General features: G+C 39.3%; 1 protein-coding gene across 1 annotated transcript in view; it reads right to left on the minus strand.

Moving 5' to 3' along the window:
* The window catches only part of Adgb (androglobin), a 95,499-nt gene that overhangs the window by 41,511 nt on the left and 41,381 nt on the right, over positions 1-12,607 (minus strand). Inside the window, exons 10-13 of the mRNA XM_051206085.1 lie at positions 8,623-8,717; positions 4,156-4,330; positions 3,189-3,279; positions 87-216 (exon numbers count right to left, since the gene is read on the minus strand). Coding sequence (XP_051062042.1) covers positions 87-216; positions 3,189-3,279; positions 4,156-4,330; positions 8,623-8,717 — 491 coding nt within the window. The remainder of the gene's footprint in view (positions 1-86; positions 217-3,188; positions 3,280-4,155; positions 4,331-8,622; positions 8,718-12,607) is intronic.

The raw sequence follows: 12,607 nt of genomic DNA on the forward strand, positions 1-12,607 counted from the left end.
GCTAAGATGTGGAGTATGCCTGCTTCAGATACAAGAGAGTGCATAATTCATGGTAAATCTTGCCCGGTTCAGGGTTGAGCTAGTACCTGTGACTGGTTCCCAGTTACCGTGCCCATCTCGCCTTGACTGGTGCTTGCATTTAACTCATTTTCCACAAGCGGGGGAAGGCTGGATCCCAGAGGGGTCCCTTTCTTAACGACAGATTGTACGAAATGCCTGGTGGAGAGAAACCCACAAAACTTCTGTTATTCTCACTTCTGACGTACAGCGCCTAGTGGGTACATTTAGTTTTTGTCAACAAGAAAAAGTTCTGATTTTGTTCATTTTGTTCTTACCCCTTTACAAGGAAGTTTTTTTTTAACCCTTCACTTTAAACCTATGAATAATGTTTTTTATACTGCTTTCTAGACCACCACTCCATCAGTTGATGTATTGCTGTAAATGTTTCCGAGGGACACTGTTTTGAAGATGTGAGTTGTGCATAATTGAAAGACAGGATTTGGTTACAACACCACCGGTGGAATTAGAGAGTGTGTGTGGATGAAACATCTTCATCCTGAACTGTTGCATTTTAATCTTCCAAGTGTGACTTCCTTATTCTCCACCCCAGTCAACTTCTTCAAGAACTCACTGACATGGTCCAAAACACTATCATTGTAGCACACATTTTATGGGCACATAAGATGTCTATCACAGTATCTGTATTTTATACAACTGTTTCAAAGGCATAATCAAATTCTGTACATATAGCAGGGCATGGTGGCACATGCTTTTAATGCCAGAATTCAGGAAGCAGAGGCCGGTGGATCTCTGTGAGTTCTCAGCCAGCCTGGATTACATATCAAGTTCTAGGTCAGGCAGGGTCACATAGCGAGAGCCTTTCTCAAAAGCAAAAGAAAAATATTTTTTTACTCATGACGACTTCATGAACTAGGATTCCACTGTGTTTAGTTACATCGAATTCTCCTACTTCTATACAACTTCCACTAGAGGGAGGCAGAAACATATTTTTGAGGCTGCAATTGTCTCATATAAAACCATGAGCCAAGAATGAGCAAACATGAGCAAACACACTGCTACCGCAGTGGAGTTTCAATGAAAGGACATCATGACAGCAGTCATTTTCCCTGGGGACCGCTCTTATGCTGACGAGAAGAGAAATCTGATTGTACAACAGACCAGGTCTAGGACATGTCTTCCACAGAGAATGCAATGGTATTCACATGCCTTCGGCTTTGCCACAGAGCTTGGGTATGGTAATGAATTCATAACAGATTACAGTGGGTAATACACTAGGGGAAGCCACTCAAGCCATAGTTGCCTGTTTGTGGATATTAGAATTTTATCTACCTTAATCGAATAGCAAAGCTAAAAGAAGTTACAGAAAATCAGGGGTGGGAATAATTTGCAGAACTTGGGCTATGAAATCCACTTTTGTCCTTATAAACATAGACTGCTAAATGCTAAGTATGATAATATAAGTGGTAGTAAATGTGTTCTGCTGTCAAGCAGCTGCAGTTTTTACAGCCCATGTAACCCTAATTAGTATGTAAATGCAGTCATATGAAAGGTATGAAAGACCAAAGATCCCAAAGTAGATTTGAACAGCAAATTGAAATCTTAGATGTGAAGAACAATGTCCAGTGTCAACTCACCTGGACTAAAGCATGCCTACGTAATTGGTAAAGTTTCACTTTTGGGTGTGTGTGTGTGTGTGTGTGTGTGTGTGTGTGTGTGTGTGTGTGTGTGTAGAAACTTCTGAAGGAGATTAACATGGACATCAGTGGCCTGAGTAGGAAATTTCTGCCCTCAGGGTAGGCAGTAGGTATGGATAGCACTCAACAGCTGAGGGAAAATGACTTTACTTTCTAGTCCCTGGACCAGAGGTTCTCAACCTGTGGGTTGTACCCCCATATCAAATACCCTGCAGATCAGATAGTCCCACTACAGTTCAAAACAGTAGCAAAATTATAGTTTTGAAGCAGTGAAATGATGTCATGGTTGGGCGTCACCACAACATGAGGAACTGTTCAAGAGTTGCAGCATGCAGAAGGTCAAGAACTATGGCTGAGGATTATTCTTTCCTTGCTCATAGCCATCACAAGCCCAGCATCTCTGCCCTTTGAACTCCAGGATGCATACAGTGGCACCCCTGATCCTTCAGCCAAATGGAAGTCACACTGCTACTTCCTGTACTTCTAAGGCTTGGATTTGATAGCCACACTAATGACCTCCCCAGTTCTCTATATGCAAATGGTTTCTCAACCACCATGACCATGTAGCCAATTCCTCCAGAAATACCATGTCATGTCATCCATGTAGTTACCCGGCTTCTATACCATTGTCCAGCTAACATCTATTCATGCATATGTTGGTTCTGTTTCTCTGGAGAACTTTTAGTATAAGTATAATTGGAAAAAAAACTATAAAGCATTAATGAAAAAATATAAAGAACTCCCCAAAACATCACAGAAGCATTAGGGAGGGTAAAAGATGCTGAGAATGTGCTTAATATGTTAAAATTAAACAGCGCAAGAAGGTGTGAGCTAACTGATCAGGAAAGTGTGTCTTATGTATTAAACTTCACCAGAGTAAGACTATAAGTTAACTTATTAACTGGATTTGGTATAAAGTGTGCTGAACAGTAGAAAGTCCACGAGTTGAGCATTTCAACTGTGACTGCTTTGTTTTTGTTCTTATCAGTTTCTATTTCTATCATAGATATGGTCCATGGCATACCCCAGGAAAGACCGAACTATATCTGATGGCATATACATCTACCACAGCCTGTGATGAGTAATATTGTCAATTTTACAGGACCTAGAGCCACTAAGAAAGACGTCTGGGTATGTCTATGAGGAAGTTTCTAGATTGAGTCAAATTCAGGTGCCCTAACTGTGGGCAGTTTCAGTTCATGTGCTGGGGTTCTAGAGTGAAGGAAAAGGAGATAGAAGTTGAGTATTAACATCCATCTGTCTATGCTTCCTGACTAAAGGTGAGAAGCACCCTATGTAGATGGGTGTGTATGCATGCATAAACATGTGCATTCCCTTGAATAGGCTATGCAAATGTGCACATATATTTGGCCTCCATATTCTTCAAACATTCTTCCCATTGAGCATGATTTTCAACCACATACATCACAGATGCAAAGTTAAAATTCACTGGAGAGATTGTCACATACTTACGTTTCTGTTGGAATTGTAAATGGAGTCATTCTGTAATTCAAAAATGGACTTGAAATCTCAAGGAATTGCTCTGGCTTCTTTGGTACAGCATCTGAAAAGTTCCAGTGAGGAAGAGTGATGCCTACATCCAGAATCCTCCAGATTCTAATGCAGTGTTGGCTAGAGTGAGTGCCACCCAGGGATTTCAATAGAGTTAAACGGGAGTCACAGAGACATTTCAATAAGTGAAACGCTTTACAGATCTTGCCATTGCTAGCTTTCTTTTGTCTACAGCCCATTTCTTTTACGAAGTGAGTAGAACGGTGCTATCTCAAACAGTGAAGTTAGACAAGCATTTGCTGGTGCTTTAAGTACAAGGACGACATTCCATATAACTTTTTATTTAAAAGAAAAAAAATACTGTCCCTCAATTAACATCCTCAACACACACACATGGGACATACAGAGGAATGTGAGCTGGTTCTGTAGTGGAAGAAGAAGCAGGAAGTGCTGTGCATAACAAGGAAACAGGTTGGGAGAGGATTGTGGGTATGCATAAGTGTTAAGCTACTTTAGACATAAGCAGTTCCCAGTGAGAAAGAGAGCAGCCCACATCACCATGGTGAACCCTGAGGTAGAGCAGGAAAAGAAGCAGAGCTCAGATAGGAAACAAAGTCACTAGGATCATTTTGCACTATCTTTCAGAATTGAACTCCCTTCCCATTGTTGTTAATATTAAACCCGACAGAAAGAAGATAGACAGATTTACCATGAGCTCTAGCACAGTCCACTGCCACTATGGGTCCGCCAGACCAAACACAGTAGGCATATTTAATTTCTTAAATACATTCTTTGGACATGAGTTGAGTAGCTTTGGGTGTATGAATGTGTGGCTTACCTCTGCCTCTGCGTGTACCACTCTCCGTGGGAGGCGCTGGCGGGCTCCCAGAGAAGTGCAAGTTAGGGTGTAAGGCCACACTGCACATACCTTGAGCTTCATCTGTTATAACTGTTTCCTTTTTCTGGCGAATGAGTTTCCAGGGAGGTAAGGGAGCAGGTTTGGGGGGTGCCACAAGGGGACAAGACCTACTTTTGGTCACCAGCACAGGATGGCTACAGATGTGCGAAAGCCCGTATTCCCTAAGTTTCTCTGCAGAGTTTGCCTAAGAGATGGAAAGAAGAAGATTTGAAATGAATCTTTCATCACCTCTTATTTCTAAAAACACTTTTGTCAACATAGAAAAGAGAGGACCCCAATGTTTCTGCCCCTTAATAGGAACAATGCTAGCATTTATATTTCTTTGAATTTTTTTTTTTTTTGAGAGTGTGCTTGTTTATTGAAAAGAAAAACAATTGGCCATTCTTGGGCCCAAGTTCCAATAAGAATATAAAAAAAGTCTGTAGGCAGGATTTTCTAGGTTAAAACTGTAAAACCAGTTTTGATCATCTAAACATTTTAAAAAGGTAAGATTCACTTGCAATTGTTATTTAACATTAAACAAATGTTTTTTTAAAAATGTGTTCAGGTCTTGCTTGGGAGGTGGCAAGACGTGGCCGTATCTATGATAGACCGTAACCTCTAACAGCGGGGTTTTCCTCAGGAAGTCCCCCATCACCGAAAACAATGAAGGCATTGGCAGTGGGGACAGAAGCTGTCCTGGCAGATGTGTTCCACAGTCCAACGTTCAGTTCTGAAACGATTTTATTTTGAATGCCTTAGACCATTATTTCAATGGAACTGTAGCTCCTAAATGCTGCTAAGAAGAGAGACACACAGACATACATACAGACAGACAAACAGACACCGAAAGTAGAATTGACCCATACTACTACCACACTACATTTAAAGCAAAATAGCAAAATATTAACTACAGTGGAGTCAGTTCCTCCGGGAACTGTTTTCTTTCTAATGATTTCACAAATTGGTTTCAAAAGTCATGGCATAGATACTTATTTAAATTCTAGAGAAAATTGATATCCTCATTCTTTAGAAGTATCCTGAGAGAATGGTTCTTTATTTTTCTTCTTATAGACTATTACCAACTTACTAAAAACATCTAAATATTTCTGTAATTTGTAAAGTAGCTTAAAAACAAACATTTCCCTACACCATCTAGAGTATACACTTCTCCCTACAACTGTTTTTGGTTGGGTGTTAGAAGCCACCATGAAATCAAATCACTGCTGGACAGAAATCTGTTGGAAACCTGGGGGAGAATTTAAGGGCTTAGAGGGCATTGCTGTAAGGGTTATACATTACTAATATCTGAAATGAAGCCACATCCAAAATAATACTTATAAATGGAATAAATTCTAGACATTTTGCAAAGGATACTTTGAAACACACTCTCTTCTTTCTTTCAAGGTCTCTGTGTGTCTCTCTTTCAAAATAACAATGTTTTAGTCAAAATAACTTCATTTTGGAACTTTAGAATATCATAAAGTGTTGTGAAAATATAAAATTCTAGCTGAGGACAACAAAGCATGGTATTAATTCCATGCCACAAGTCAATAATCCATCACATGGCTGGCCTGATTTAACATGATAAATTTTAAAATGACACATTCTCATATTTTATTTTCAATCCTTGTGTATCAGGTAAGTAACTCCACAAATTCTGGTTAAAATTTGATTGTAAAGAACTTCATCAAAGGGTCTCAAAGGTCCTTAGACAAGAATTAGGTACAAATAAGGATTTAGAATAGTATCCTCAAGATTGAGTAGGTACTTAATAATATGTTGAATAGTTCCTGCAAAAAAACATACTAGAAATTTTGTTTTCCAAGACCTGTTTACTCCTCCCCCATTTTATTTAAAATTCTCTAAAAGAAAGCATCAGAGGTAGAATGTGTGGGAAGTTTATTCATCTAAAACTCAAACTGTTCAGGGTGCCTGAGAGAAGGGTATGGATCACACAGGGTAGTTTGGGACTAGGAGAGGTGTTAGACAATACAGGTTAGTTCACAATGAGGAGGGGTATTAGATCAAATAGGGTAGTTTGTGAAGAGGAGGGGTATTGCTTCTTAACTAAATGTAAGTCATTAACTATTTACATTGATTTTAACACTCTGGGAAAATTCCAATAGGGAAGAAACCATTTCCTATGGATTTATGATTAAAATAGTGTATTCATATTCTCTATTCTAGTTTGATATTTACAGGGAGGGGAATTACATCAACCTCATAGCATGTCAACCGAAAAGAATCAACGGGTGGGATAGGGGACCATGACATTCAAACAAATGGTGACAGATGGAGTGGATCCTTTGTGATCATGCTCAGACTATAGATTGGTTCCAGAGTCTCTGACACTTTCAGTCCTTTAGAGCACCCAAAGGGAAGGTTTAAACTGATGTTGTAGTACACATGTATTCCCAGCACCCAGGAGGAGCACGAGGTAAGAAGATCACAAATTCTAGGCCAGCATGAGCTACATGACTGCACTGTGTCTAAGGGAAAAGAAAGGTTTTGTGGAGAAGATTCTATAACTTGAGTTGCTTCTGAAATTTCTCTACAATTAACCCAATCTCTATTAGTTCCCAGAACATGGGGGTCTATGTGGTTGCCTTGCTTTCCAGACTTTTCAACATAATTTCTCTGCTTTGAACACATCTTTTCTTATTTACTAGCATAACTTCTTACACCTCAGGTTAGGTTGAAGTTAGCTTCCTTTGGGAAAGCCTCCCTAGGCTCACTAGGGGGAAAGGTCCATGCTTTGTGTCTTGTTCCCCCCAGTGGTTTTTTCCCCCATCATTCATATAAATATTCATTTGTGTCGTGGCTCTAATACTGTTTATCTAGGTATCTAATATACTGTTATAGCAGCTTTCTAATTGTTATCCATTTAATTATAGTCTCTGAGCTTTGTGGCAAGAAATTTCTCTCTATATATACCTTAAGAGCAAAGCAAATTGTCTGATCCATAGTATATATGTATTATAATACATGAATTAATGTGCACTGTTACAGTTTTAATAAGCAGTTTAAATGTCTCTTGGATACGAGGCATGACACACTATAATATATGGATGATATCGAGCCAGATGGTGGTAGTGCATGACTTTAATTGCAGCACTTGGGAGGTAGAGGCAGGTGGAACTCTGTGAGTTCGAGGCCAGCCTCCAAAGCTACAGAGAAACTCTCTTTTGGAAAACAAAAACAAGCAAAAAAATGGATGATGTCTTTTAGTGATCCATCTTTACCATCCAGAGCATCAGAGAGGGTACCCATGACACACATAAGGGAAGAGGGAAATAACCCTGAAGTCAACAGGAGGTTTGGCTTGAGAGAAGTTTTGTCACACACTGGATTGTAGGGAGCTGCTGATTTCCAGACACAGAAAATGTCTCATTCTGCTGCCCAACCATGGCTGCTGTTACTTTGTATTAAGAACAGAAACTGCCTCTGTCCCTATGCTCATGTTAGCATATTGTGTCCTACTGTTTTTGTTACTGTTACTGTTTTGTTATGTGCTAGACTTTGACTGGTAATAATGGCTTCTGAAATTATGGCATTGGGCTCTCAGACAAACCTAAAAGGTAATGTGGTACATGAGGCAACAATGGACCTATTGGAATACTTACTTTTCAAGCCACTTCTCATTAAAATTCTGAAATCCAATTCTGACTGACTTATGTACAATTGTATCAGTGCACCCACTATTAGTGACTTTACAGCACAGTAAGGGACTAGGTGTCTAAAGTCCCCAAACAGGGCCAGATGGAACATGTCCTCAATTTATGACATTAGTGTAAATAAACTGTGTAGTAACTTGATAGATGTTATTATGAGAAGAAAGAATTTGCCTTCCCCCCCCCAAAGAATAATAAGTTGCTAAAATGTTGTGAAATTTCATACATGTTATGTAATCACTAAATGTATTAATTAAAATGTGACAACCATAGGGAAAACTGTTCAATAAAAAGCTGGCTTCCAACAGGAACATAAGATAAGACTGCACACTGGACAAAAGTATAGAGCTCAACATAGAGCATCTGCAAAGAAAGGAAACAAAAAAACCTACATCAGCAGATAGAGGGCCTGTGCCTCATTGTTTTTACTATGCATAATTTAATTGTATTGCCTTTGGTTACATTTAATAAATGTCCTGCTATTGGTTAAATGTATTGTTTGCTTTTATTATACCTTGTGTGATGCAAGAAGGCCATGGCTGTGGTTCTCCAGCCTGAGTACAAATGTATGTATATCATCTCACTTTAAGAGCATATGTGTACTTGAGTCACTGAAAAGTGATCATTAATTAGGAATGATGTACATGAGTGTCGCTGAAACATTTTAAGATAAAATGTGAGTGCATTTTACCTTTACGTAATTAGATAGTACTATGAACAACTTGATAATTTTGGACATCCCAGCCCCTTAGTACAGGAGCACGCACCTCCTCAGCACCACACAGAAGGGCAGGACATGGTATCTTTGGTTTTGGATTCTTACCATCTTTTCTAATGTAAAGATCTTGTTTTCAAACAAATAGAGTGGCGTAAAGGTAGCATATACAACCATATGAGGAGACTGTATTGCTGAAGAACCTGGAAAAGAACATATATGGACCATGAGCATTGTTTTTAACATGAAACTAGACAGTTACCTTCCCACTGTGGCCTCTTTTATGGGAGGGATGGAAAAGAAGAGGGGCGGGGGAGGAATGAAGGAGAAAGGGAAGGAAATAAGAGAAAGAGAGGGGAGAATATATCTGGTATATTTTCCTATTCTTATAATGATTTTTTTTTTTTGAGACAGAGTATCTCTGTGGCTTTGTCCTGGAACTAGCTCTTGTAGACAAGGCTGGTCTCAAACTCACAGAGATCCACCTTGCCTCTGCTTCCTGAGTGCTGGGCCTAAAGGTGTGTACCACCACCACCCAGCTTTCTTATAATGACTTAACCTTCACTACCACCCTAAAAGAATCTCCAAAATCACTAACATTAGAGGTCATGCCTTCAATATATCAATATAAAAGAGAAATAATCTTCTCCATGATGTTCTGTTCCTCTGTACACTATGCCATTTACATACATGAATTCCTTCCACCCAGGACAACAGCACCAAATGCTTTAACTCAGTTCAGCATCAACCTCAAGTCCAATGTGTCACTGAAATAACTCACCTCCAGTAAGACTTAAGTTAGGCAGGACTTATCTTGAGGCTAAACGTCTACAAATCATTTTGTTTGCTTGCTTACATATGCACAATGAAATTTTGTTCAGCTATAAATAAAAATGGAATTATATCCTAGAGTTCTTCCATGGCTATGAGCCTGTGATGCTAGTAAGAAATACTCCTAAATACAATGGAGATGCATGCATAGGACAGGTAGGCACCATGGTCAGGACAAAAGCTTAGCAAGTAAAACACTGAATCTTAGGCTCAGTGATAGTTCTCTTGGCTGGATTCTCAGCCTTTCAGCTCACTGCTCCAGCCTTCAGCGGTGGCCCTACCTCACTGGCTTTGACCAGAGAACCTTTGAGAACATTTTATATAAAGAACCCTCTCAAAGAAGCCCATTTGGCTCTTTGCATGAGTAGGAGGGGTTAGTTACTAAAAGTAAGAAGCAGAGCCCATTCTCTGCAACTGAGTGAGAAACAGCCATATTTCCTGGAGGCCTGGTGAAATGGAGTCCTCATTACCTCTGGAGCACCTTGAACTTGCCAGCATATTCATTCATAGCCAGATAGGTCTATGGTCTGGCCCTACAGAATTTCAGAGCAACAGCCTCCCTTCATCCTATCTGTGTCTCCTCTAAAAGATGGCCTCTATGTGGGTAACCCCATTTCTATCCCTACTGTGTGGACTTCACCCGATTAGCTCCGTGGTGAGTAACTTCCTTATGGGTGGTTTCAAGCCACACCCTTGGCATTCTTTTACAAGGTTTCTTGTTTCAGGATAAGGTTAGACTGAAACGTTTTTTCTGGTCTTCAATTTTTCTATTGGTTTCTGGTTTACAATTCCTTCCTCCCTTCTCTCATATAGTAGTACTCATAGTAAAGAACTTAGCTCTTATGCCCAACACTGTGCTGAGAAACCACCTCAGGTAAATATCCGATGCCACTGCCCAGCAACCTCCTTTCCAGATCACAGTAAGAATTGCCTTTTCTTCACTTTCGAATCACATCTCCTTGTTTCCAGCTAGGACTTGTGCCACAGCATCTGCCACATATGGAATTCTTACCAACCATCCCTGTAGAGCCTCTCAAGCTTTCTCTAGCGTGCATTTCAAAGTCTTCCTAGCATCCCTACATCACTCAGTTGCAAATTCATCCCCACTATTTAGTATTTGTTATGTCAGCACATTAAGTCATAGGGTTAACACCTGCATTAATCCTGTTGCACTTGAGAAACGGGACTAATATAAGAAATAGAGTGATTATTGGGTGTTGGCCCTTGTAATTATCGTGCAATCTGCAGGGTGAGTCAGGCAGCTGGGGGAGACTCAGGTGAAACAATGGGTAGTTCTTGTCTAAAGACAACCCCAGTTCCAAGAAAGGTCAGTGGTTTGGTCTGAGTCTGTAGGCACTCAGCGGGGAGGAAAGTGAGCTGTTTTGTATCCAGCATTTACCTGATTGGATGAGGTTTGTTCACAGGAGAGAGGATGAGCTGCTTCACTCTGCCTACACTGATCTGAATATTAATACCATCCAAAAAGCATCTTCACACAATGTTTGCCCAGATTGCCGAGTACCCCATGACTCAGCAGAGACATAAAATCATACATCACATTAACTTTCTCCTAAATTTTGATATTAACATCTTTATATATAAACATATTTCGCCTAAATTGTACTCCATTGCTCAATATTACACAATGGTTGCTCTGAAGTCCTTTCCGTAACATTTTGCTTCTTGTTTTTGTTTTATGGCTTATATGACAAGGTGTTAGGATAAACACAGGCCAGCCTGAAACCTGCTGTGCATTCTGGGATAACCCTCCACTCCCCATAGTCCTGTGTAAGGAGGTTAATAATTGTCCAGAAATTCTAAAGTGCCCGTTATCCCTAAACAGTAAGAATTATTTATAATGAAATCAGATAACCCATAGGCAGCTAGTGTCTCTCTGTTGTTAAGCCATCTTATTTTACAAAGTTAAAACATTGCATTGCCCTCTTGTTTCATTTTATATATAAGCACAGGCATTTTAAAAATATCCTCAAGGTAAACATCTGACTCCAAGGGTTCCTTAACACCATTTATTCACAACTCTGACAGAAACCATGTGATTTCCTCATCTAATTTTCTAGATTGTGAAACAGACAGCCTTGTATTCCAGCATGTTTAATATTTGCCTAATATAAAGGGAGTGAGAAAAAAAGACCCACCTTGATGCAAAGTGTCAACATTTTAAAATACCAACGTCTAAAATAGCCTTACAATATTTTTCAGTATCGATGAGTCTCATCCTTGCTAAACTGCCATTTTAATTATAAGTGTTTTTTTGCTTAGAGTGTTTTGCCATGTTGTTATGATTTAGATGTCTCATTTTACAGGGAACAATGCTCTTCACATTTCTATAAGCATATACCAGGAAGCTCTGCTAACCATTGTGTAGAATTACTTAACTATCACTGTTATCATTGATTCAGCCTCTGCTGACACTACTGTCTTAATATATAACAAGTTCAGCCTGTAACATTGATTAATCAGGAGATGAATGCCAAATCATTACAAAATTACTGCAAATACTACCACAAGTTCTTGCAGAAGGTTATATATGTGTCTTAAAAGTGACACTCAGTTTGTTACAGTGGCCGACTTTCATTGAATGCTTCCTATGTGTTAATTGCTGCCCTCAGCATTTTACATGAGTCAGTTCTCATACAAACCCTATGAAATAAGTTGTAAGGCATTGCTTTTTCAGGTTAGAAAACTATATTGTACATAGCTTAAGAAATATATCCAAGATGCAAGATTAAGAGGCGTAAGTGTGAGAAGTGAGTCTGAAAGGATGCTAATGCTGTGACCCTTTTAATACAGTTCCTTATATTGTGCTGACTCCCAACCACAGAATTGTTTTGTTACTACTTTATTACTGTAACTTTGCTGCTGTTATTAATTATAATGTAGAGATCAGTGTTTTCCAATGACCCCTGGGAAAGGGTCATTTGACAGCTCACAGGTTAAGAACTTCTGTTTTTATAGCAATAGCAGAGGAATAGTTTGACCACAAGGCTTGCCAGGTCACTTTCCACCAGAAGGTGTTTGCAGTTCTACAATATGATGCAAAACTCAACAGTGAAATAGTTATTGTAGCAGGCTTATAATTAGTACACATACACAGAAATTCAGTTTGATATTATGCATGAGTATGGATATGTGTGTATGTGTCAAAAAAATTAGAACAGGGATTTTGATAGAGGAGAAAGCAACATAGTAGGACAAGGGAAAAGAAAGGACATAATGGAATGTATATGATGTGAAAAGGGTT

The sequence above is a fragment of the Phodopus roborovskii genome, unplaced genomic scaffold (assembly GCF_943737965.1).
Source record: "Phodopus roborovskii unplaced genomic scaffold, PHOROB, whole genome shotgun sequence".
Lineage (NCBI taxonomy): Eukaryota > Metazoa > Chordata > Mammalia > Rodentia > Cricetidae > Phodopus > Phodopus roborovskii.